General features: G+C 46.2%; 2 protein-coding genes across 4 annotated transcripts; one reads left to right on the forward strand and one right to left on the reverse strand.

The window, feature by feature from the left end:
* The first annotated feature begins 218 nt into the window (after positions 1 to 218).
* Positions 219 to 5,903, forward strand: pcmtd2a (protein-L-isoaspartate (D-aspartate) O-methyltransferase domain containing 2a). The gene is made up of 6 exons (XM_012820797.3): positions 219 to 384; positions 1,783 to 2,096; positions 2,588 to 2,690; positions 2,983 to 3,154; positions 3,307 to 3,430; positions 3,688 to 5,903. The coding sequence occupies exons 2-6, from the start codon at positions 1,790 to 1,792 to the stop codon at positions 4,161 to 4,163; spliced, it is 1,182 nt and encodes a 393-aa protein (XP_012676251.1). The 5' UTR covers positions 219 to 384; positions 1,783 to 1,789; the 3' UTR covers positions 4,164 to 5,903.
* Positions 5,904 to 6,108: 205 nt separating this feature from the next.
* asxl1 (ASXL transcriptional regulator 1) lies at positions 6,109 to 24,997 on the reverse strand. Of its 3 annotated transcripts, none has more exons than XM_031566606.1 (13): positions 24,473 to 24,997; positions 19,370 to 19,452; positions 19,171 to 19,173; positions 18,933 to 19,050; positions 18,366 to 18,519; positions 15,798 to 15,871; positions 14,422 to 14,506; positions 13,613 to 13,732; positions 12,752 to 12,915; positions 12,347 to 12,443; positions 12,118 to 12,223; positions 10,475 to 11,450; positions 6,109 to 10,144 (listed from the first exon to the last, which is right to left on the reverse strand). In XM_031566606.1, the coding sequence occupies exons 1-13, from the start codon at positions 24,527 to 24,529 to the stop codon at positions 6,866 to 6,868; spliced, it is 5,316 nt and encodes a 1,771-aa protein (XP_031422466.1). In that variant the 5' UTR covers positions 24,530 to 24,997; the 3' UTR covers positions 6,109 to 6,865. The 3 variants fall into 3 exon arrangements, with proteins under 3 accessions (XP_031422466.1, XP_031422465.1, XP_012676248.2); XM_031566605.2 differs by having other exon boundaries at positions 18,354 to 18,519; XM_012820794.3 differs by lacking the exon at positions 13,613 to 13,732 and having other exon boundaries at positions 18,354 to 18,519.
* Positions 24,998 to 26,446: the final 1,449 nt, after the last annotated feature.

Genomic DNA, 26,446 nt, shown 5'->3' on the forward strand with positions numbered 1-26,446 from the left:
GACCTTGTGCGTCGGTTGGCACCAACACCAACATAAAATAGAATGGTTGTCAAAATGTATGACGAAAAGTTTCGAATTTGAATTATTTAAGTTTTGTAATTCATTCCATATTTCTCCTTTGGTTGTGTCAAATTAGACTGCACACTGAAAAAGAGAAACAGAAAGCAAAGAAAATAAACTATTTCAATTTTTGTATAAACTACCGAGTGTTTTTGTCCGTGACGTCAGTGTCAGCTGGTCAATGTTTACATGTAGCATTGTACCCACTTGCATTGAATGTTTATATGGGTAGGAAATCAAAAGAAAGGACGGGGTAATTCTAGAAGGTGATATCAGCTCACACTGTCTACTCTATTCAACGTTAACAAAGCGTCAACCCAGAAGGTATGACTACAATTTAGCTTTAAACGCTTGTTTTGCTCGTGACGAGTTTCTTTGTTTGCCACCGTGATCATAATTTATCTGTTATTTTTTTTGACAACTGTCCATATTTTCGACCAGACGAATGCTTAGTATTGATCAAGGTATCCTGCAGAATTGTAATAGCCGTTATCAGTGGTGCCCTATTTAGTCACCCTTTGTTATATGACATTTTCCGGGCGAAAGTGGGTTAGGTATTTAGCTACCTCAACTAACTAACCGGTAGACAATGTACAAATTTAAGATGTCTGACTTGTGCAAATCATGTTTTTTGTTGATCTGTTTGAAGTGTGGGCCTATTTGTTTGTACAGTAAAAGAGAAAGCAAACAAGTTTAGCTACACAATGGCTTGTTATTCAATGGCGCAGCTGCATTTTGAGTCTGCGTTGATTGGTGGGAAATATTTCTCAGTTCTGCAGTTCCTGAGGTAGCGTCTCTGGGGAAGTTTGCCCTTCTGAGCTCCGCTGCACCACCGTCCGGTTATTCGTAGAACTGCTTAGACAAGTTCAGTTTTTTGGTGTTGCATTTTTTTAAATAGCGACGAATATTGCAATTAGCAGTGGTTCCCAAACTTTTTATGACAGGACCCCCTTTGACAATGAGAAAAAAATGACAAAGATTGAGATAGCCTATTACCTGAAACAAAAGAAAATACAAACAAACAAACAACAGATGCACATCAGCTGTTGCATAACCTTTATTAAACTTTGTTTCTGCATTTGAACAGCTAACATTTTCCAAATCTTGCCGGATCAATTGCGGTTTTATGATTGGCAATGTGTCGTTCCATTCTTTGATTCGGTTTATGCTAGGCCCATATCCGTTGTATTAATAATTAGACTAGCTATCCCTAATGTGACCAGTAGTTGGTTGTTAAGGGTTCTCGTTACGTTCTTTTCACCTTAACCCATTAAAATGTAACATATTGTTTATTCATACATGGTTATACACTTTTAAGTCAACGAAAGAATGTCCACCGTTCAAAAATCAGTACGTATTTTATTATAAAAAAATGAACAGAGTGAATTGGTAATAAAACAAAACAAAATGTCATGGTACAGGTTTTAGAAGCAACAGGTGTGAACAACAAATTCTATACAATTTCATAATAGAAAGTTTCATGTAGCTTACAGGCTGTCTTTTAAAAGATTTCGAGAGGATTTAGTCAAGTCAGGTAAAATAAAATATGAAACCGAATGAGATCAATTATAGTTAATATATAGTTACATGTTTATACACACTCAGAAAATGCATAAGCCACCAAAATAAAGTTTACTGCGAGTCACTTTGGATAAGGTTATCTTATAAATAAACAAATGCAATAGTTATAAATGATGGAACATCAGGACATTTCTTTCCCAGACACACAATGGGGGGAGCGGTAAGTGCCGGGGAGGACAACGACGAGCTGATCGACAACCTGAAGGAGGCCCAGTACATCCGCACGGACCTGGTGGAGCAGGCCTTCCGGGCCATCGACCGTGCCGACTACTACTTGGAGGAGTTCCGCGACAGCGCCTACAAGGACCTGGCCTGGAGGCACGGGAACATCCACCTCTCGGCGCCCTGTATCTACTCTGAGGTGATGGAGGCCCTGGACCTGCAGCCGGGCCTGTCCTTCCTCAACCTGGGCAGCGGCACTGGCTACCTGAGCACCATGGTGGGCCTCATACTAGGTGAGACTGCCTTTCTCTCCTCTGTGCTTCCGTCATTACTTCCTTCCTTTATTGTGTTTGTTTTAGGAACCTTGTTTCAGAGACATTCAGGACGTTTAGGGCTGCAGTTAAACGAGGGGGACCACTCTTGATATTACACAGCTATTATAAATACTTAGAGGTTAGAAGCAAGTATTCAGCAAACTTGTAATTAGTGCGTTACTCTGTAAATAATTGTATATTTGCATTATAACATGGGTGATGACATGAACTGTTACAAAAGGATACAAACCCCTCTTGGGCCTGAATTGTGGATGCTCTGTGAAAACAATTAAGAAACTCACATTTGATAATTCAAATAATTCAAGGGAAAAAAGGTGTAGAACCACCTCACCCTCAATCAAATCCTGGGAAAGTCCAATGTTTAGTCATTCCATTGGGTAGATTCCAATAGCTTTGTAGCTACAAATACATACAGAAATACATGAATGATCTGTTATCTCCTGTCCCAGGTCCATTTGGAGTGAATCATGGTGTGGAACTGCATTCAGATGTCATTGAGTACGCTTATCAGAAACTTGAGTTCTTCACTCTAACCAGTCACAGCTTTGACAGGTGTGTCTACATTCCACGGGTTGACTGTGTGTCAAAACATTGTATATTTCTGGAAGTATACTGCACATCAGCTATAGGGGAGGTTGAAGTGTAGCTATTGGATCAAATTATGTTAATGTCATTATGCAGATAGAAGTGCCTTTGAGGATTTGCTGAGATTGAGGTGTGGCAGTTAATATCAAACATTTATCATAAAAGTATTCAGTTTGGCCTTGGTTACTCTGGAGCAAAAGGCAACAGCAGAGATACACGTACATGTGTTAAACAGATGATTCAATTGGTAAACTTCCAGGTTTGAGCTTTGTGTGCCGTCGTTTGTGGTGGGGAATTGTCTGGAGATTGCCCCTGAGTCCAGGCAGTATGACAGAGTTTACTGTGGAGCAGGAGTCCAGAAGGAGCACGAGGACTACATGAAGAACCTGCTCAAAGTGGGAGGGATTCTAGTGCTACCTCTGGAAGAAAAGGTACAGTGCCAGCCTACCACACTCACAGAAACAACACCTGCCCCCCTCCCCTCCCCTCCCTCCCCATTATCTCTCTCACACAAAATATTGTTTGAAGACATTTAGAGATTAAATTGCTTTTAATCTTTAGACTTTTCTCCTTCTGCTGTCAGCTAACCAAAATCACTAGGACAGGTTACAACAGCTGGGATACTAAGAAGATTATTGCTGTGTCCTTCGCCCCACTGGTACTGCCCAAAAACAACCAGAATGGCAAACCTAGGGCAGTTCCTTTACGTGAGTACTATAATCAGCTTGGTATGTGTGATACTCTGATACGGCTAGCTGAGTTGTAGTGTCGTGCATAATTGCCTAGAGAAGAACTCAAGCCTTGATGAAATAGACCCCCTCATGGTATATCTCAGCACTTTGCATTGAATGCTGTTGCTGTTTTATGTCTATGTCTATGAATATAGAAAAACATTCGGCATGTCCTTCAGGTAGCCTCCCTGTCTAGAGGAAAGTGATTAATGTACATGTGTGGTTGTACGCAGCCCCCATGTGTGAGGTGCGGAGCCTGCAGGACCTGTCCCGCATCACCATCCGCCACATCCTGAAGAAGGGCCTTTCAGGGATGTGGCCTCCGCCCAGGCACGCCGGCAGCAGAGCTGGATCCCGTCACAAACGCAGGCGCGAGCACCGGGACTCCACCTCGCTGCTGACCAACCGCTACGTCTTCATGACCCGCCTCATCCCCGGCCCCATGGACGACAACAACAACCAGTCGGGGAGCGATGACGAGGACAATGAGGAAGATGAGGAGGACGAGTGCCGGGGTGTGTGCGAGCGCGTGCAGGAGGACGAGGAGGCGGCGGAGGAGGAGGAAGAGGAGGAGGAGGAAGAGGGAGGGAGGAGGGAGGGCAGCATCCTGCTTATGGAGACTCAGGTGAACCCGCTGAGAGAGAAGATCCTCAGCCTGCCCCTGCCCGAGCCCCTGAAGATGTACCTGCTCCACTACCGGGAGAAGTAAGACAGCGGGGCAGGACGTTTGCACTCGGGTGGGAACCCCCCACCCAGGTAACCCCCACACCCCCCCCCCACACCGCCTGGAAGCCACCCTAGCTCTGTTTTTGAAGTGTCCTATCATACGAATCCTCTCTCACACATGGAGCTGTGACTCTTTTGAGACCTACTGAATGGAAACCAGACAGTTGACTGGACTGCATTTTTAATTCAGTGCATTTATGAGGAAGGCATATTATAATGACTGTCATGGAGTGGCCTTGATGGAGAGCGTGAGAGACCTGTTTTGAGTATACGTCTGTTAATAATTATTTTGAGTCTGAAAATGATGTTTGAAGTGCACTCCATATTCCCTTCAAGCTGGTTGAAATCCACACAGTAAATAATATATAGATATATTGCATATATTCCTTCCCCCAAATACAAAAGAAACAAGCCCTTCTTGGCCATATGTATATCAGCTTTAACCCCTCCAACTGATTACAGGTCAGAACATCTAGGGGCAGCTGAGATCACACTGGACAATGAACATGTCATCATGTTGTCTATTTTAGAACGTGTTCAGTTGTAACCAGTCGCCTCTTATCTCATGCTACGTCTCACTACTTCTGACATTTCTGCTCTGACACCGACCCCCTAGGTAGCTAGGGGGTCCCCCCCTGAGGTTGGGTTCCTCTGGGTTCTTACATATGAGCTCAAGTGAATTAACTACTGTTGGTTCTCTGACTCATCAATCTGGGGCAGCAAAACAAAATCTGATCTCAGTGTTTTTATTATTGAATATTCTGGAGTAGACAGGAGTTGGAACTTGTGATATTTGTGCCCTTTTTCAGTGGGCAACTGCTTTGTATGATGGCAATGGTACTTTGATCATCTAAGGTATTGTGTAACAGGGTCGTCGTAGCTCGTCTGAAGAGGGGATGGAATCAGGGTGTCCAATCAACTACTTATATCATACATTAAGTTGTGTCTTTGTTTACTGGTGTATTATGTAGAGTATGATCAAATACTTGATAGTAACAGCAGAGGAAGGCTGGAGATGCAATAGAACTCTGGACTACTGACTAATGAGTCATTTCATTTGACCTTATAAATGAATAATTGGTGTTTCTTGGCATGGGGACATGTGGGGGTATGGCATCTTCAGACTTAGATCGGTTATACAATCTTTTTCCTTAATTCCCCCATTTTTCTGTTGTATCCTCAAGACTATAGACAGACACACATTTTTGCCGATTTTGCACTTTTCTTTCTTCTGTGAGATATTTACCTCCACATTACTCTGTAGTTAGTTTTTGTAGGGGCCCTTATCTCATATAAAAGATAAGACAAAAGATGGCTGGCTGGAATCACCTTATATCATTCTGAAGCATCAGCAGCCATGGTCACAGTGTAAAGCCAAGATACTAAACTTAAAGTAGTTAGCGATGATGCAGTTCTAACACATTTTTGGCAGGAGCTACAGTAACCAGTGGTGGAGTGAAGTTGTGTATGGATGCCCCCCTACCCCCTCCTTACTCTTTTGGTGCAATCCTGTACAAAATCTATCTGTGCCAAAATGTAGCCAGCACTAGAGGACTCAAACGATGCATTGTGATGTCATATTGTAACCATGTATTTGAAAATTGTCAACTCTGTCTATTAAGATCTTTAATGTATGGAGGGGTTGTCAAGGTTGTACTGAGAAGGAGAAAACAAAACAAAAATAGTGCTGTGGATGTCAAATAAACTTTGAAGTGAAATAAAACTACAGGCCTGCTCTGGGGATGGATGGGGGAAGGGGGGGTCTTACACAGCCATATATCTACCCCTGCCAAGTCTAAGACAGAGACAACCATAGTTTCTTCTTTTTGTTAACCCAGATCCCCAGTGTTCTTGATCTCTTTTTTTCACTAACGTAAGTACTGACAACTATAATAATAATTCCATTAAATAACAAACATTTGGGCTGGTTGAGGTTGTGGGCACAGCAGACGTTAAGGGAAGCCTCGAGTCCGCTCAATGTCAGCTTTATTGGATAGAATACTGTGCTTAACGGTCGTGTACAGACTTCACTTTGGATAAGAAAATAACAAAACAAGAAAAGTGAAAGCACTTACAAAAAAAGGAAAAGAAAATGTCATTTCGCTTATTTAATGATTAAAAAAATATTTCTTTGCAAGACAAGACACACGAAACAGCCCTCCCATCATCCTCTACAGCGAGGACAGGAAGGGAAAACAACGCAAACAATTAACAGCCACCATTTTCACACTGAACTGATGAATGGTGTCAAGAGGATGAGGTAAATGTTTTTCTGTGGAAAAAAACTAAAACAAAAAAAAGGCACAATTTACAACCAACCGTGCCAGGTAAATTCACAATAATAATAACAATAATAATTATCATTATTATTATTATTATCTTGGCAATAATAATAACAACATCATCATAACAGCAATAGAAAATATATGCAACAAAAATACAGACTAGTTTTTATGTTACAAGGCATCTTTCAGCCCTACTGTCCTGCCAAAACACCAACACTGGGCTCCACAACATTTCAACACCCCCATGCTCTCATGAGTCCTGTAACACTGTCGAGTTTCAAACACGAGGCAAGAAGACGACAGGTTTTTTTGTTTGTTTTTTGTTTTTTTAAGAGAGTTTACGGCAGAACAGTCCCATTCTCCTGGCCCTAGCTTCACCTTGCCCAAGAAACAAAGCAGACTATCTGACCACCAGGCAGGACACGCACAGTTTGGACGGGCCGATGCAGTCGTCGTGACAGAAGGCACCGCAGCCCTGGCACATGATCATGGCCTTGAGCCGGCACGAGCATTTGAGGGCCACCTCCTCGGCGGCGCTGTCGGCGAACGCCTGGATGCTGAGCGCCGCGCTCTGGCCGCCACCGCCTCCGATGCCGCCGTTCCCGGTGCCGGAGCGCGACCGCAGGTTGAGCACGCTGTCGGCGATGCTCCGAGAGAAGCCGCTCCCATCCACCACCGACACGTTGGCCGTGTAGCTGAACCCGGGAGCTCCCCCGCCCATCATGACTCCACCGCCGCCTCCACCACTACCCAGCACACCCCCAACCCCTCCGCCTGTGCTTTGCTGCAGCTTGGGCAACTTGCCGTACAGCTGGAAGGGGAGCGAGGAAGACGTGGTGGAGGAAGGCGAGCACGAGGAGGGTGAGGCGGAGGAAGGGAGGTCCCCTGGGCGAGCGTAAGGGCTCCTGCCCTGCTCTTTTTTGGCCATGCGCACGAGGGACATCTCCATGTTGAGCAGGCCCTCCATGGCCCCCCCACAGCCACTTAAGAAACTGTCCATGGAGCTCAGGGGCTCCTTTTTGGTAATGACAGCAGCAGCAGAAGGGACAGCAGCAGTGGTGCCATTGCCTCCAGGCGGGGTGGGGGGATTTTTGGTGAGCGCCTGGCAAGAGGGGCGGGAGGAGACTTCGTTCTTCACCGTGGCAACTGGAGAGAGCTGCTGCTGCTGCTGATAGGGCTGAGGCGGGTGAGGGAGCGGGGCTTTGGTAGGTCGCCAGTTGATCTTGACTGTGGGAATGACCTCTGAGGGGCAGAGGTCGCCATGTGGAGGGGACGGGGCGTCGGGTGTCGTACGGGGATGGGGGGGAGCAAGGCTGTTAGAGTGCTGCTGGAAAGTTCCAGGTCTTTCTGGAGTTCCACCCCGCATGGGCTGAGGTCCCGGGTGCTCTTTAATCACGGCTGACTCATAAGCTGCCGTGCTCTGCGAGGTAATTTCCAACGGACGTCGGCTGGAGGATGTAGAGTAAGAAGACGAGGACAATGATGAAGATGAGGAGAGGGATGTGATTACTGGCACGGCACCTGGCGGCACACTGCCCCCTGGCTGCTGGGAGTGATACTGCTGCAAAGCCGTAACTCTTGAGGAGGCCTCTTCAAATAAGCACGCCATCCGTGACGGCAGGGAGCCTGGCGCCGGAGGCCCGTACCCACGTCCGGGTCCTGGAGAGACCCGGGCCGAGGGCACCTTGTGTTGATTCTGTGGGGAGAACTCTGGGCCAGGAGAGTCCGTGGGGCCCGCCGAGGAGTCGCTGGGGTTCCTGAAGCGAGGGCCCGCTGCACCGCGGGGTTGGGGGATAGGCTGCCGGCCGGCCTGGGGCACTGTGGGGCTCCCTGGCAACCTGTTGATCTCCAGCTTGCTGGCAGAGTGCGGCTGGGGCAGGACCTTCTCCAGGGAGAGGCTGCCCTGGAGTAGCTGGGTGACCAGCGGGTTGTTGGCCTCCACCGAGGACATTGTCCGCGCCGAAGCCACCGCCTTCTTAATCCCGCCGGAGGGCTGCTGGGCCGACCCAGATTTGTCCTCTGCAGACGACCGTCGGAGGAATTCGGCTTCGTCGGACACTTCAGTTTGGATGACTGACTTCCCACTATTGCTGCTGTTGTCACTCAGCCTGGCGATGCGGTTTTGGTCCCTCCCTGCCTGGGCGAGGTGTTGCTGGACCAGGCTCTGCATCCCAAAGGTGGGGGCATGTTCTTTGATGTGATTTGAGGCGTGAGCGCGGGCAGGGTGCGGACCCTGCTGCTTCTGGGTCTGGATCACAGGCTGGTTCTGAACGCCATTGGGGAAGCGGGTCTGCTGGATGACGGACTGGCCCTGGCCGGGGTTGGACACATGCGACTGGATGACTGGCTGCTGGTGCTGGGGAGGGGGGCTGAACGTCCGGGAGATCAGCCGACTCGGGCTCTGGATGACGGGCTGGTTCTGCGGCTTGGTGCCGCCGCTCTGGACTGGCACACCGTTGCAGTCGCCTGTCGTCACATGCCAGTCGACAGAGTCCTCCTCTGGGGCCTCGTTCTCGAAGTCGGAGGCGGTTTCCGTGGAGTCACTGTGCGCCCCAGCGTCATCATCCCCAGCCATGCTGGGGAGACAAGAGCCCGAGCTCTCAAAGCCTGTGATGGGCTTGCTCTCCATCCCTACGTCAATGCGGCTGTGGACCTTTGGCCTTCTTTCTCTACAGCTCTGCTCCTCGCCAACCTCACTCAGCCCATTTCTGGTTGCAGCGGGAGCCTCCTGCTTGATGTCGGAGCCATGGTGGATAACGCCGGCCGAAGCCGACCTCTGCTCATGCCCACTTTGCTGCTCCCCTTCCCAGGCCTGAGCCCCGACAGCACTCCGCGTCCTGATGACATCCACACCCTGCGCTCCGAACCTGGGCAGCGAGTCAGGGATGGAGGTGGGCACTAGCGAAACCGCCCCGCTCGGTCCCTTCTCTATTACAGACGGCGAAGGGCTGCTCTCTGTTGGCGGCCTGCTGTCGTTCGAGTCGGCCTCCTCTGTGGAGACATCCGGAAGGCTGCCCACTGACTCTGGCTCATTGAGAATCTGCTTTGGAGTGTCTGGAGCCACGTCAGAGGCTTTGTCGCTGGGGCTGGCCGAGAGCGTATCCTCCCCTGGCGAGAGCTCCTCCGTCTGGGCCTGCGAGGCGGGGCTTCCCCCTACCGATGGGGACGGCGTGGGGGTCTGCGGCGGTTCCGACGGAGGAAAAGACGGGTTGGAGGAGGTGGACGGAGACGATGCGTGGGCCTTGGGCGTGGAAGCGGCCGTCGTCGTGGTCCTCTCGGAGTCTACAGCGGACAGCTGTAGTTGTGCTCCAGACGAATGAGAGCTCGCAGGTGAGCTCTGCTCCTCCACATCGCCGCCTCCTCCTCCGCTGCCTCCTCCCGGCTCGACCGGGCCCGGGTGCTCTCGGGCCCGCCTCCCACTGCTGCGATCCGATAGGCCAGAACCGCCCCCCGGGCCGCTCCCGCCCCCGCCCGGCCCTGCCCCGTCGCCAGTGGCTGCAACAGCAGCAGCTGCCTCTCGCTGGGCGCGGGCCTGCTGGGCCCTGGCTTTGATGTCCGCGAGCGTGCGCGCCCCCGTCCCTGAGCGCCGCGACCCCTCGTTGGGGGGCACAATGCGGGGACAGATTTGGTACGTTGGCGCCCCCTTGACCCAGGGCGGTTTGATCCTGGAGAGTTGTATCTGTAAGAGTGGGAAAGAGAAAAAAGGTTTCAGACATAACACCATCATTAAGTTTTAAACTACACACAATCTACATTTGCATTTAATGAATATGACTTGGATGGAGGATTTGGTGGATATAAACCGTTATGGATTGTCAAAAGTAAGAGAGGGCTAAGGATGCCATTGATGATTGTGTGAAATGAAAATAAATGTTATAAATATAACATTATAAAACAGATATACACTCTATGTTATAGTATTTGAGGCTATTGATCTCAGGGTCTTTCCTAATTCCATTTGTCCCCTTAGTAGTCTTATGGGACAGAAACAGAAAGGGTGACCTCATACCCGGATTGGTGGGACCTTGGGTTCCTCTGTTGTGGGCTGCGGCTTTTCCGTGTGCACACTGTCAACTGTGTTACGAAAGGACTGACGGTCGTCAAGACGCGGCCTCTTCTCGGGAAAGCTAGTGAAGGCCTGGGGCTCGTCGGGCCTCCTCTTCTGCTCTTTGGGCTGCACGGCGGGGCTGGAGGTGGCTGGGCTGGCGGCCGGGCTGCTCTCCCTGCTGCTGGCGCCGGTACCGGCTGTGCCAGTCGTGATGACCGACGCCCCGTCATCCAGCGGGTCGGTGGCGATGGCGGCTGTGGAGGAGGAGGAGGACGAGGAAGATGACGAGGAGGACGAGTCCGAGCTAGCAGCAAAGGCTCCCTGCCTGTCGGAGGCAGAGGAGGGCGAGGAGGAGGGCGAAGAGGAAGAGGAGGTGGAGGATGAAGAGGAGGAGGGCGAGGAGGTGGAAGCGACGGGGGGCTCGGGCACGTCGTCAGGCAGGAGCCGGGGGGAGACCTCGGGAACCTCTGGCTCCTCTGGCTCGTCGCTGGAGACGGTGGAGGCCGGGGTCGGGGCGGGCTCCGGGACCGGGGAGGAGGGGGCTGCTTCTGGGGAGGGGATTTCTGCCGGGGCCTCCATTTCGGAGTCAGCTGGGAGGACCACCTCATCCTGCACGGCGGCAGTGGCCTCTGGCAGGGGCGAGGAGGGGGCGGCAGGAGTGTCGGGGGCGCAGTCTGAGGCCACAGGGCTGTCTGCTTGTTCGGCCGAGGTAGCTGCAGCGGTGGGACTGGTCTTGCAGAGGGTCCGTCGAGCCCGGCGCCGCATGTCTGCTCGCGAGCGACGCCTGATGCGTCCCTCCCGGCGCCGCCGGCCCACACTGCGCCGTTTTGGTGTTCCCGTGGCAACAGCAGCAGTGTCTCTGTCCAAAACAGCCCCTGCAACATCCCCTGGTTCACTCATTGTTAATTTCAGCGCCTCCTCATGAGTCAGGCCAGACCTGGAGACAACACGACACATGTTAGGTACAAATAAGAACACCACAATCAGTTCCTGATGCTCAAATCAGAGAACAGTTTACCAAATGAATTCCTGATAGACACAATACAATGGACTTGAAACATTAGAGTTGAATAAGTTGAATACGTTTAATATTCAATATTTATCAGGCTAGATTTTCATGTGTTCCAAGAGTATTACGCCTTGATGATTCAGACCAGGGGATCGCAATCCTTTTGCACTACGTTTCCCATATCTCTCGGCCTCACTACACCAGATTAAGGTCAGTGTAATTATTATGTCCTTGATAAACCTAAATCAACAGAGGAAGAATGATTTCGGTCAGGTGTGGCACAGCAAGGATAGTCGAAATATAAGCAAAAGGTCACAGAGTAAAATAACTTACAATAGACACGAAAAGGAAAGAAGGGTGGAATGAAGGGAAGAAAGAGAAAAAGAAATGGATAGAAATACAGACAGAAAAAATGAACAGAGAAAGAGCAGGAGAAAAGGAAAGAGGGGTGGAAGAAAGGGAAGAAAGAGAAAAAGAAATGGATAGAAATACAGACAGAAAAAATGAACAGAGAGAAAGAGCAGGAGAAAAGGAAAGAGGGGTGGAAGAAAGGGAAGAAAGAGAAAAATAAATGGATAGAAAGAAAAATTTGTACCGTTGACCATGGTACTCCTCAAAGAACTTCTCTTTCCACGCCTCCACTTTCTTCTCTTTCTCCATCTCTTGCCTGAAGCGCACCTGCATTTCATGGGTGAACTCACCTGCCCAGCACAAGTGATGGGAGAAACATTAGACCCTAGCAAGTCTATGTTAACCTTTTTTTGGTTTGATTTTCTTCAAAGGCTTAGTGATGTTACAACATCAACGCACCCAATGTCACTAACCTTCGGCCAGTCGCTCTTTCCAACTCTGTGAGGCATGTGTGAAAAACTCATTATTGAGCGCTGAACTACTGAGACGAGGTAGTCCATCTGGGCCAACCTGGAGAAGAGAGAGGGGATTCAGGGAAGAGTCAAAAAGAGCAAAAACAAACAGTTGAACACTACGTGAACACTTGTTGTCTTTGTAGCTTGATTAGCAACGAGTTGGAAAAATTGCAGAAATTGTGTTTTAAACTGTTTAAACATGATCAACCCGAAAGACAGAAAAGGCAGAAATGTAGCAAAACACACTAGATGAATACCTGCCATTTCCTCAGTACAAGCTAAGCTACACAGCTAAGCTACCTAGTTAAAAGTGACTGATCGACATGCACATGCGTTACAGCAGAAAGGGCGGCGGACGCTCACCTGTCGGTCGACCTCGGGTAGGAGCTGTAGCAGCTGCTGCTGGGAGTGTGGGGGGAAGGCAGCGAAGGTACGCATGTTTATGAGTGCTCGGATGTTGGTGTTCACCAGGATGGATCCTGGGGTCTCGAAATCGACTTCTACTCCACGGCTTCTTTTCATGGGTCCTATTGTCAACGAGCAACAATATTTAGCAACAAGACCGCTGAACAGATTAGCTCACTAGCAGTGCTTTGAACCCGCTAGATTTTCAGTTAGTTCGAGTTGCATTTTAAATGCACTTAACACCATATGCTTCATACTGAAAATATTACACCATAACTTGTGCATCATCATTTAGCAAAATAAACTCACTTACATGGGAGCAAATAACATGGTAAGCCATTCAAGTTTACAGCCAATACAAACTCAGCATTCATTGAGCAGCCAACAAAACAGGAGTTAAATTAGCAACCAAAATAAACAGGGTCAGGCATTAACTTATCAGGAAACACAGGGGAGTTCTATGCTCTGTTAGCATAACTGTGCTGATGCTATGTCTTGACATTCAAAGCACAGATGTCTACGCTAATCTACATGCTTGTAACATGTTTTTGTCTGTGCTTGGCATTTTTCTCTTAAACCTTGAGGGACAGACAGACTAGAAATGTTCTTTCTTCAGGTGATTAGAGTGTGATAATAGGATAGAGGAAGGTTACAGGGACAATAGCAGTAGCTAACTCGTGGTGTCCAAGAGAGCCTGGAAGCAGCTTTTTGGATATGATTAAGGGAGGTTTCAGTAGTGGCTCAAGGGGTGCAGAGGTGAAAGTGGTGGGTTGGGGCTGTGGTGGTGGTGGTGGGAGTCTTTGCACTAATCCTCAGTACCTGAGCGGAGGCCACGCATGCTCTTGAAGTGCTGGGGGCGCTTCCAGCCCAGCTCGGAGCGGGTGCGCAGCGTGGGGCCCGTGCCCCCCCTAGAGCCTTCCCTGCGCCTCCCCGGGGCTCCTACGGGGGCGAGATTTGGGGGAGGAGGGGTGGTGATACACTGAGATACACTCTTCATCATTGGAGTGAGTGGAGGAAGGGGGGCAGGTGGGGAAGGAGGGGGCAGCTCAGTTTAGCTCAGCTCTCAGGCAGATCGGCCAGAAGGTGCAGCAGAGGGCAGTGGCAGCAGCAGCCTTAGCGAGTGAGCATAAAATAAGCCAGGGAGTGAGGCGACACCAGGGTTGGGGTAAAGGTGAGGTGTGAGGGGGGCAAATATCAGTAGCGGAGGAAAGAGGGAAGGCAGGTGGAGGACCGTAAAAAAAGCAGACACAAAAAGCAAGGAGGCAGGTGGTGTCTGTGGTAAGTAAACAGGGAGGATTGACAGACTGATTTCACTCTAACTACGGAGGGGTACCCCACCCCACCCTCTCACTAGGATAGTGATTTCAGTATGAGGCTAAAGCAATCTGAGGAGGCAGTGTAGTCCACTGGCGGGGGAAGGAAAAACAAATGGCGCCAACGGAAGCCGCCATATAAATGATTAAAGTGTCAGGGCAGAAAATTATAAATGTCGTCAAGCTGCAGGAGACGGGCAGAGCCACAGGCAGAGGGGAATAAACAAACCGTTGAGGAGAGGAGAAGGGGAGGGGAGGAGTGGGAGCGAGAGGGAAGCAGGGGTATAAGCTTGAAAGAATGAAAGCGGTCTTAACCTGATGGCACGTGTTCCCCGTTGACCTTGAGTGGAGTGAGAACGACACGAGGCATCATCACTGACTTCTTTCTCTGCCGACCCGACTGGAATGAAAAGGAGTTCACAGTGAGGCAAGGAAAAGATATGTGCGTAAGCAAGCGCACACGCACACATTTTACTTATTAACCCTTTTTTATTATCTGAAATTCCATTAGTACATAGCATTTTTAGTTCTTGTTCTCTTGCATCGTTTTCTCTATACTCACTGTCCCAAACCCAAAGGAAAAATGTGATCACTGACTAATATGATTCGATTTCACACGTCACAGCCAGGAGTCTAGGACTCGTATAAAAAGAAAGTACTTTACGAACAGAACACTTCCCACTTCCCTGCAAACAACAAGGTTATTATCTCCAAGTGGTGCAAAATTAATGTTCTATTTAAAGCCAAAAGCTAAATAAAAGATTGCCGTGACTGAACCATCACTGTGAAGAAACAAAATTGAGGGCGCTTTCAATTGATCCCTCTGAGGAAAAGCATTTGCCTTTGCTGTAAGTCTACGCCTTCAGCTTGATAAGTTAAACAGCACATTTCATTAACATGAATGCTATCACACACATTACAAATGCCCTACAAACTTCATAGATAAGAGTAAAAATGCATGGCTACAGATTACAAAAAAAACAAACTGCTGAGTAATGTCTAAGTACTGTTTCGATCAGTTAGACCACCACAGCACAGCATTGAGTCAGAGATAACTCATAGGGGCTCCCCCATCTGTCAAACTCACAGACATTTTAGGGAAATGCTGGGCATAGACACATCACTTCTGCCTCAACACGCCTCCCAGACTAAAATGCTACCCTTCACGCATTCTCAGCAATATTAACATTCATGTTATAGTCCAGTCTAGTCAGGTCCTGTGCTGGGCTTTTGCTTTTAACCAAATCTAATGAGGAAAACAGTTTGTCATGGGTTGTATGAAACATTTATAATTCCACAAAGAGCCTTTCCCATGCGAGGCCTCTTTGGGGAAAAAAAAGAAGAAGCTTTTTCTTCCATGGCAGTTGAAACAGAGAGGACATATTCCAAAGAGTACAGGGTTCTGAGCAGGCCCTAGTTTATGGAGTCTGGCATAAAGGTATAGTACGCAATCCTGGAGTTGTTGACATTTGATCTCAACAACCAATGCAATTACATCCCTCCTTTTGTGCTCCTGAAGCAATATTTTTATTGGCTGGAATGGTGTATGGCTCTGTCCGAGACACTGAATTTGACAATTCTATTGGATTAGAATTGTGGACTTCAGAAGCATTGGGAGTTCTAGGTCAGATTCTATTTCCCTGGACTAATGGCTGGCCTTTCTCCCACTCTCCCCCCCGGTGGAGGCTTACCTGTGAGGATCGGCTGAGGCGCGTCTGGGGCTCTGTGGAACAGGAGGCACTGGAGGACGTCTCGTCCACCGAGGCTGGGAGGATCACAGGACAACACCATTACTCACGGCCACCTTGCGTCTCACACAAGACACCCCTTGCACCGTCAGCACTACAGCGCTGCTGCTGTGGCTCGGCTCATTGAGACTGATAAAGGCTCAGCAAAGATGACACAGAAAATGCCTGCCTTCGAAAGCTGCTGAACATGCAACATGCTACACGTACGTAACATATTATTTTAAACGGCAGCCCACCACTTTAACAGAAGGAATGTTATGCAACACTTCTACTGATATGAAAGTAATCAAATAGGAGACAGTATGGGATTTGTACAGGAAGCACACTAGAACCTATAAAATACAACTACAAGCAGTGATGAGGGGCAAAGTAGCCAAGCAGGCCAGAGCTGCCATGGAAACGTTATGCCATTGTGTCTAGGGCATAGCTGGAAGCACTCACAGCAAGTTTCATATCAATTGAGCAAAGATTGGCTGAGCTTACTTCCTGTTTGGCATCTTCGCTTCCGAATTTGATGGGCTGTAACATACTAATAGTTTTTTAAATCCGTCTGATAGCTTGCATGATGTTTTGTCTGAAGATCATCCGTGCCAAATTTGGTGAAGATTCCACTGACAACTTAAGGATTTTAATTAAATCCACCTGATGGCCACATAAACAGGTTGTCATGTCCCATCTTTGAGCTCCATCAAAGAAATGACCAGACACAACAATATGGCCGACACATTCATAGTTTTTTTTGCCTTTTTGCAGTGTCCCCCAGTGGTCAAATGCCGTCAATACATCAAACAGCTGCTGGGATATGACCTCACTTCCGGTTTGACGGTAAAGCCGCCAATTTCAATTGGCTGTTATGGATGGTTTCAAAAAACTTTTGTGAGGCTTAGTCTGAAGATCTGAGCCAATTTTGGTGAAAATTGGACAAATCTCTAGCCTGTAGTATTCTAAACTTTTTGATCAAATTCAATATGTTGGCCGCATGACAGCATCAATTCTCTTGACATGACTAGTGGCCATGTCTCTGCTTTAAAAGTGTATTACCGTGAGAGGTCCAAAGGCAAACAGTTGTTTGTCTATTGCAGCGCCCCTTAGGGGTCAAATGACGCCAATGTTTTGTGCTTCCTGAAACCGGAATCCTACATCAGTGTTCTACATCAAAGCGTTTCTAAAATATGATCTCACTCCCTGATCACTAATCTGATGGCTGTGATGGTCAAATACTTTCAAAAATTAAATGATAACTTTTGTGAGGCTTGGTCTGAAGACCATCTGTACCAATTTTGGTGAATATTGGACAAAACATTTCTCATAAAATTTCATGAAATCCAACACGGCGGGTTAAAAAATGACATGCATAAACACAGCGCCAACTTTGGCCCGTTGGTTGGCTCGAGGCACAGACATGAAATATGGTGAAAAGAATCATGGAACAGTCCCCAGCAAGTGTGGCAAATTTCAATACTTCTTACCATCCGGTTCTAAGGGCTGCCATAGACTCGTAAGAAAAGTTAGAAACACAATGGGGGCCTATGCAGCTCCTCCGGAATGCCTTCAGTGCACTTTAACTTAAGTCACTGGGACAAAGTTTCCTGTTAAAAGGCTACATGTAATGGAGGACTGACTGCAGGAGTACAGTTATGCATCCCTGTGAAGACCGCTTGGCACGTGCTGCGCATGTGAAGGCTTCCATTTATCATGCCAGGAGAAGGGGACCAAAATAAACCAGGACATGTGCTGAGAATCTCGTGCGTACTTCACACAAGCAACAACAATGAACAAACAAAATGCTGTAATCTCCAAAAAAGAGCAAACCGTTTCCTATTTTTGGCACTGCGGCGGGGGGAAATATGACACAGTTTCACTGGTTTTTGCATCGTCTACAGGAGCACTTCATAAACCAGTACAGACAGATCGACAGCAGCAGTGGGACTACAGCAGACACACAGATCCTTCTAGAAAGACCACAATTCTGAGCCATTAGGAAGCACCTAAAGAGATAACTGGTGAAAAATCAATGTGAAAAATGATTGTGATTTTAACTTGATCTCTGGAAACTGGGTCTTTGGTCCTTGAGCAAAGGGACAATGGAGCTGAATATCTGAAATAGTCATTAATGCATACTTTGACACCAAAATTCATATAAAACTGTTAATTTGGGTGACAAGGGTAGCCAGGGACTGGTTTTAATATACACACAAACATGTTTTCAAACCACTCACATCTAGGTCACCACTGGCTGTGGCATGTGCTGCCGTAACTATGGCAACACACACATCTTCAAAAGAAGTAGTAGGGAGAAAAAAAAAAAATCAATGTCTCTCCAGCTTTCCATGTTCTTTCTAAAGGGAGGGCACTTTGACGATTCACTCTGGATGGTGTTCATCAAGCCCCTGATATTTCTGGACGGTGGCCTTGAAACACATTAGAACACTAGAAGGGGCTTATTTTCCAATCCTGTGCTGATGTCACCCAAGCGAGTCAATCAGAGGCCATGCCTACCGTCATTCTCACCGCTGGCAGCAGCCGTTTCCGTGGAGTCGCAGCTCTCCTGCTCAGCCCCCTCTGCTGTGCCAACCGTCGCCGTGGATGTTGTTGCTGGTGTAGCTGCGGCAGCGTCCGCACCCTCTGTTGCCGTAGGGCTCTTGGTCCATTGAAGGGCATTTTTCTGGACAGAATGAGGTGGTCATCAGCAACATGGCTGGTTACTTGACTGGAACATTGGGAATGGCACTGGGAATGCAGATGTGTCTAGTGTAGGGTAATTCACTGTGTGTATGTGTATGAAGAAAGTCCCTTTATATGTCAAGGGATGAGCGCTTCTAAATCCAGCTCCTGGGCCTCCCTGTTCTGAATGTTTAATTTTTCATCTCTTCTGTATACCTTATGAAGCAAATCAATTGCCCTCTTGATTAGCTGAAACACCTGACGAAGCTAGAGCCTTTTAAGTACACTGATTTCAGTCAAGTGTGGCTGGAGCAAAGAGAGATGGGAGCTTCTCAGAGCAGGGGGGCCCCAGGAGCAGGACTCATCCCCAGGTCTTAGGAACTTGGCGTACAACGTTCAGGTCTGTGGTGCTACCTTTAGGGTGAAGAGACTCATTCTGCCTGGTAACTTGAAGAAGATGCTGTTCTTCACTCGGTCACCCCGCACCTGAGAGTGAAGCATGGTGACCAGGCAGGCTAGAGGGGCCGTGCCACTGGAACACACACAAGGGGGGAGAACAGAAAGAATTGATGAAAGATCAAAAATGTCAGCCTTCCATTTTAACAAGATAAAAGTTATTCTAATATTTTTCAGTATATTTTGAGCATCTTACCTTCTGAACAGTCCATGGGCGACCACAAAGCATAGGAAGGAAGAGCAAATCATTATTCCTTCTGACACATCAATCACACAAGATTTTTCAGGCATCATCAAATGAATGTTCATATGGTCATAAGCATAACTGGAGGTTGGATGCATGTATTTTTTAAACATTGAAATGTCTGATGAATGATGTCTGAAGGACAGCTTACCGCATCTCTTTCAGGCCCTTCGTTTGGATGACGTGGAGGATCTGTTTGGGGGTCATGGGGGCGTCTGAGAAGTTCTCCAGGACCTGACAAGAGACACATGTTTGGGTTCAGTCAATCAACAGACAAAAAAAAAAATCACTTACAGCAGCACTAGGCCTAGAGCTACTCCCTAATCCAGCCCAGACATATTCCCCCACACACAGATGTACACCCACATTATATTACATGTCCGGGGGGGGGGGGGGAACAATTACAGCATTTGATCGAGAGTATTTGCCAGCGTTTCTAAACCAATCCAAACACCTCCTGAACCAGGGTCCAGTGCTCTTGGAGAACTGAACCTGTGGCCTGAGCAGCACGTTATGCTCACCCCCCCAAGCACAGTTGCACACGCATTAACTCCGGGCGCCACAGCACTAGATTCAGCACAGTAATGAAAGACAGCACGTACACACAGACAAGCACGCTCTCTCCCACACATACACCCTCCCTCACTGAAATGGTAATTTACTTTCAATTATTTTCATTATTTTGCATGAAGGCTTTTAAAATTAGACAATCACACACACATGCATGCGCACACACACACACACACCTCTCTCAAACATTTGTCAAGCAAGCTATTTTTGGACAGGCACATTCATTTCAGCTGCCTCCTGTGCATTTGCTATCCGTCCACTGGTGACTAAAAGCAGCTCAAAGACGCATAGACCCCACCACATGCATCATACCCATGTCCAGTCATTTTACTGGTTTCACACATATCACCAACACCAGTCTTTAGTTTTGGACGTGTTTTTCACATGTCCAGCCCATTCCTGTCATTCAGCATGGTAGTATAACCACAGCTCATTTAAATCAGTAGGGCCCTAATGTATGTGCATGTACTGCTGGTGGCAAATGAAAAGGAATGGTTCACATCCAGCCAGAGGAACTGAAATTCTAGCAGTGGCTGACTTTGGCAGGAGAGTGATGGTTCCACGTGTATGTGTATGTGTTGTGTTGTGTTGTGTGTGTGTGTGTGTGTGTGTGTGGCGGGGGGTATGGGAGTCACTCTTGGGCCCACCACATCCATCTGAAATGGATGCACCAGTGTACTTGCGCCTGGCGCCGAGCCATTTTATGTACTTTCCACACCCACGCCCAGACAAACCACACGGTTGCTCATAAATAAGCATCTCATGAATGTGGATTTCGACCAACATGAGCGTCGCCACACTGGTCGCTCCGCGCAGAGCAGTCAGCAGACCGGTTACATTCACACAAGACACACACACACACACACACACGTTTCTGTTGCACAGGATCCGTGATGAATGAATGCCCTTAGTCCCTTCAGCAAGGTCGCTGGGACAATTACTGACCACTATTAAAAAGCATCTTGGGAAAAATTAACCAAGGACAACTACAACTGACACTCAGTGGCCTACTACTGAATGAAAAGCTTTTAAAACTTCGGACGCACACCTTTGATATCAAAGAAACAGTATTCGTTTGAATCTTTTTTTATATTTAAAAAAATAGCTGCTCAGTGAAAACATTGAGTGTACACAAGATCTTTGCCTCATTTCGGTTCCTAGTTCCACGTACAGTGAGCATGAACCTGGGTACTAATATCATTCTTGAAACTGTAATCAAGGGGACACTGATGTGTCAATGACATGGACACATTTCCCAGACAGGTAGGATGTAAAAGATGCTAACATTCTTCTACACCCTCGGTTCCCAAACTGGGGTACGCAAAGTGGTTCAGGGGGTACGCGAGGAGAAAATTACGTAGCTGGAGATTGAATGTCTGAAGGGGTACGGGACTGTAAAATGTTTGGGAACCACTGTTCTACACCAAGCTCCGGCTGCCACTGAAATGCTAGCTAGTTAGCAAATAGGGTCGACTTGTGTTGTCACTTTTTATTCTCCGTGACAACATACTATATGTATCACTTCCAGTCAGAGAGCAGAGTGAGCATCATTACATCAGTACATCTGAGGTGTACTGTAGGAATTCCTAGAACACTAAATGTTTTAGTGCACTAGAGCGGTCCTGAAAAAGGCACAGGCCTCATAATGGCTTATCCCCTGGGTAGTTTACTAACCACTGAACTAGGGACTAATGAGACATACCCATGGTGTTTTCAAATGAGAAGACCGATAAATAGGCTTCTCTCTCATGTAGGTGAATACCCCTTCTGAGGACTGTTTTAGCTCGGTTGACTACATTCAAGGAAAGGCAATGAAACAGGAAATGGAAGTGAAGGCAAGCCTCTGTTAGATGGAATGTGTGCTAACACAAAGACAGACAGACACACACACACCACCAGGGCAACATAAAGAGCTCATGTGCCTGTAACAGGGGGAACCCTTCGAGGCCTTTTTTGTGTGGAGTGTGTAAGCTTGCAATTGACACACACACCTAAATTAGGCGGAAATGAACAAGGGAAATGGCACAGCCACTGGATTTCCCCCTTCACCTCAGTATGACATTACAGTAAGTTCACACTCAGAAAGCCAACTACACACTCTGAGCATGTTGTCACTGACATGGCAAAAAAAAGTTTTGCATGAGTAACTGTGTGATCCCCTAGATACTAGTGCCCACACAGATGTCTTATTTTAATTGCATGTTTCTCAGTTTGACATTTCCCACAAGTCAATTTTCAGGAGATTGACACATTTATTGAAAGACGACATATTTAGAGTTAAAACAACCAAAAGTATCTGCAGTGACAAACATTTGAAAATTCTTAAAAGTGATTTATTTACTAGTGTTTTTGCCAGGGTTTGTTTAATATTTCCCTTTTTGATTCATTACAGACATAGTCACAGACTGGTGTCTAGACAGTTCTAGAAGAGTGTGTGTGTGGGGTATGTGCAGCGGAAGGGGCTTCAAACACAATAGTAACCCCCCTTATACACTCACATAGTCGGACCACATAGTTGTCTGATGTAGAGCTGGCAAGGCCCACAGACAGACATGCAATTTTTGGTCTCCAGAAGAAATAAGGCAGTTCAAGAAGGTTGGGTGGGGTGCGGGGGGTATAGAGAGAGAAGCCCCAAAAAAAAAAAAGACAGACAGCAAAAAGACCCACCCTTTTCCTGTCACATGACTACAAAGACACACCCTGCCTTTTCATTAATGAGGACCAAATTGTCTTTAAAACCTCATAGCCATCGTGTAGATGAGTTGTATTACAAAACAGGGACCAAATATTTAGGTGTGCGATCATCCATCATGGCTCATGTTCACACAGCTTCAAAACGTTGTTTTAATATGGAGGATCTGACAAAGACACAACCAAAAGCAGATGTTAAGAGAGGTCTTGCAGAAGTGGGGTAAACAGAAATGTGCAATAAAATATTCAAGCCAACAAAGGCATCTGCTTGCATAACGACCTACTTTAGCTTTCACACATACAAATAAACCTGTTTTGATGCATTGTTAAAATGGACTCTGGGCCCTAATGTTTTTTTGGCATTCCTTTAAAAAAATATTCTCCTGAAGATATGAAATCAGTGTATGACCCACATGTTGCCAACTGCAAATCCTTGTAGAATGGCATGGTGTCACAACACATGACAGCCCCACCAGTCAGGTGGGGGAAACACTTCAGGAGAGAAAACCCAGAGCCCCGAGTGCATGCATCCGATCATGCACACAACCACAATTCATTTTTATTGTCAGGTATCCTGATTAACCAGCCAAAAAGGAAATGGCTATTTTTAGGAACACTATACATTTGGCATACAGGTGTCCTGGTATATCAACATGAATTAAGATTTGCATACTGTAATTATTTTCCTTATGAGAGAATGGTGTGTGCAACTGATTGGTGCTTCGCAGGTAGTGTATGCTTAATCTGCTTAGGTGCCCTTCATTTTGTAGTCTATTCTTCCATTCTGGAAATAGTCTTTACTGAAATTACTATTTTAGGCCTCACTTCTTTTGCCACTTTCAATTTCTATAACAATTACTTTCAAGCACTTATTACGAAGGTAAATACGCTGCTCAAATCAAATAGCATTGCAGTTTAGTTTTAACATTTGGTCTAGCTCCTTTCCTTACACACTGCCTACCAAAATTCACTGATAACTGCAAACATATAATCTGATATATCCATGCCTCGAGGTTATTGGATATCAATGTTCAATAGTGTAGTAACTATGCTAAGATGATAACAGTTCATACGTGACAATTTCACAAAACACTTCACTAAATGGCAACAATAACAATGGGTGGACAGGAGTGGCTGAGTGTAGGGTAGATAGCCAAGCTAGCCACTGGCTTCCTATAATCGTTCTGAACAGGAGCTTGACCGTGATCTAATCAAGGAGGCGGTTGAATCTTATGAAATTAAAGTGACTTGTTTTACGAATAGGACGTGCTATTTACGTATGTCGTATTTGGACTGGGTTACAAAAGCAAACTTGTGCCTTGCTTGTAGCTCATTCTGGTAACAGAAATAGCTACGCTAACTAGCTAGCTCGTCATATGTCTACAATTTGAGGCCGTGCTTTTGTTTTGTTGAAATATATGTGGTCTCAGTCTATTTAATAAAAGTAGATAAAACATTATTTTTGAATCCTCAGCAAATGAGACCCGTGTCAATAACTACTGTGTTTGATTTACACAAATACATTGGCACCAAGAGAGCTTGCAAACAAAGGGTCAATCGGATAGCGAATTAACGCTAGCTAGAAAGCTAGCCATCCAAGCTACATCTGCCTATATTTGTATAGAGCTAGGATATGACGCTATGCTACTAGTACAGCAATAATCTATGCAGCTAAGATACAAGATCCATAGCCAAAATTGAAACATAAGGTCTATCGAAACTACGGTGAACGATATGCATGCATTTAGGTAACAACGCCCCAATTTTTTTCCCAGTTTCTTATTCAAACGCGCGCCTGAGCTCAGGAAACGCAAGCTATGGGTCTCCGAGCACTCCCTCTGGCTACACAACGTCGCTGCTGCGGGTGCATTGCCAGACATGGTGAAAACAGCCCGGGCTACGACGCAGCTTTGTTCGGGTCCGCTTCCACCATTGTTTGAAGGGCTGTGCGACAACAAACAGTACCCAACGTTAACAAATAACAATATATTACCATACGAGCGGCCTCAGCCCACGTGCGCTCCTTCTTTCTCTTCTGTTTGTCCTTCATTTCCTCGCTCCTGTGTCGGCTACGTTAGCAAGCTTGTTAAATAGGGTGAATATGAAGACTGTTCAAGGCAGACCCAGCTAGCTTCAGTTTCAGATTTTTCTGGTGCTGCTTCCTTTCGCTTAGTAGACCAGAATCTATTTTCCTTTTCGTCCGGACCCGGCGATGTGGAATTCCGTGGCTTCTGATTTTGCATTAATCTCAAATATCTATTCTGGCTGAACAGCACTGCGCTTGTCTTTGTAAACGTTGGCTAGCTAGTAAACATGCACAGGGCGCACGGACGAGCAGACCCCAGCAGCTACAAACGCTCCGAGCGTACTGCAGGAAACCCTCACTTTGGAATGCAAGAAGGGGAGGACACAACAACGAGGTCAAAGGTCAAATTCACTGCAGGAATGCAACACAAAACAACTCTTCCCAACCCCCTCTCATTCGCTTCACAGTGGATGTTCACTGACGTGCCTGATGAGACGCTATTGTACATCAACCCCTCCTTTTAAAGATACACTTTATGACAATGGCGTCGTTTTGTTTCCCAATTATGTATGTATTTTTTATAATCGCTACAAACCATTGCTAATAAATACCAAATATACAATAATGACTTCTCCTCCAAATGCAATAATAAACGTAATTATTATAATTAATACAATTCATGTAAATGCATTAATATTTGTATGATTATGCTCAGGTTCCAGGCTTGATATATGATCTTGCTCTATGCAAGCTCATTGAGCTTAGAGGCCCTGAACAATTAAAAAGGAGATATATTTTCGAACACAAAAATAATAATGACAATAATAATAATATCCTGCCTATGTAAAATACATACAAGATGTCAACAAAATCACACTAACTAATGCTAAGTTTAAAGATTTAAAGAAAAAATTCAGAACGATATCAATATTTAAATAAAAAATATATAATGTAATATAATATAAAAATGTATAACAATACACAATACAATGCAAGCAACATAAATTAAAGAAATACTACCTATACAATAGGCTAATTTGTCCAGTAGGGTGTGGTTTGGGGCATGGTTTCCATACATATAAATATTGTGTTTGAGTATGTTTGCTTTTATTTATACCGATACAGTTAAGAGTTTAGGTAACAGTTAACTAGATACCTACTTTACTACGTGTACTTACTTAGTCATGTCAATCAAATTGAACTATTTAAATATGTTCCCCCTGCTTGTTAGTAGTAAAAAATGCAGATTTTAAAAGTATTGCAAAATATGACTCAAAAAGTGGAATGAAATTCGGTAGCCTACAAAGATACTCTTAGTATAGTTTTAACTGTTGCAAAGACAGGAGCTTTGTTTATTTATCTGTTAAATAGCGTACCTTTGATTTGTTTGCAATGACTGTAATGGCACAGAAGAACACACACAAATCAGATGAGCGCTGCAGTCAGTTTGACACAATTCCAATTGATAGATGTTTCATAGGCTTTTTGACATGCAGCTTTCCTTTTTTTCTCTCCAGGACCAGCTAAAGGACGATCACTGAGTTTTGACTTACAAATGTTAAAAAATGCATATCATAAATAAGTTGATGATACTATCACTTGATCAAGTGAATCAGCTGATTTCCAAAATACATAATTCAGACACAGTATAATTAGTTACAATGCAGTCAAGTCTTTCCATGGCCTTGTCAAATAGAGCTGTAAGGCAGTGTATTTTATATGTATTGTCTCCAAGTTGAACGACTTGTATGCTGAAGTGAAAGCTATCTGTGAAATAACACTATTTTCTAAACTATTAAAAAAATATGGGCTTGACTCTCGAGTAGATAAAATTGGCTAAACTTCAGAAACAGACCAAAAATCAAATTGATTGTGTGGATATAGATACAGGACATTATGGTATCATATATTTCCACTCTAGTTTATCAACAACTTATCCAT

Source organism: Clupea harengus, chromosome 4 (genome assembly GCF_900700415.2).
Source record: "Clupea harengus chromosome 4, Ch_v2.0.2, whole genome shotgun sequence".
In the NCBI taxonomy this organism is placed as follows: Eukaryota; Metazoa; Chordata; class Actinopteri; order Clupeiformes; family Clupeidae; genus Clupea; species Clupea harengus.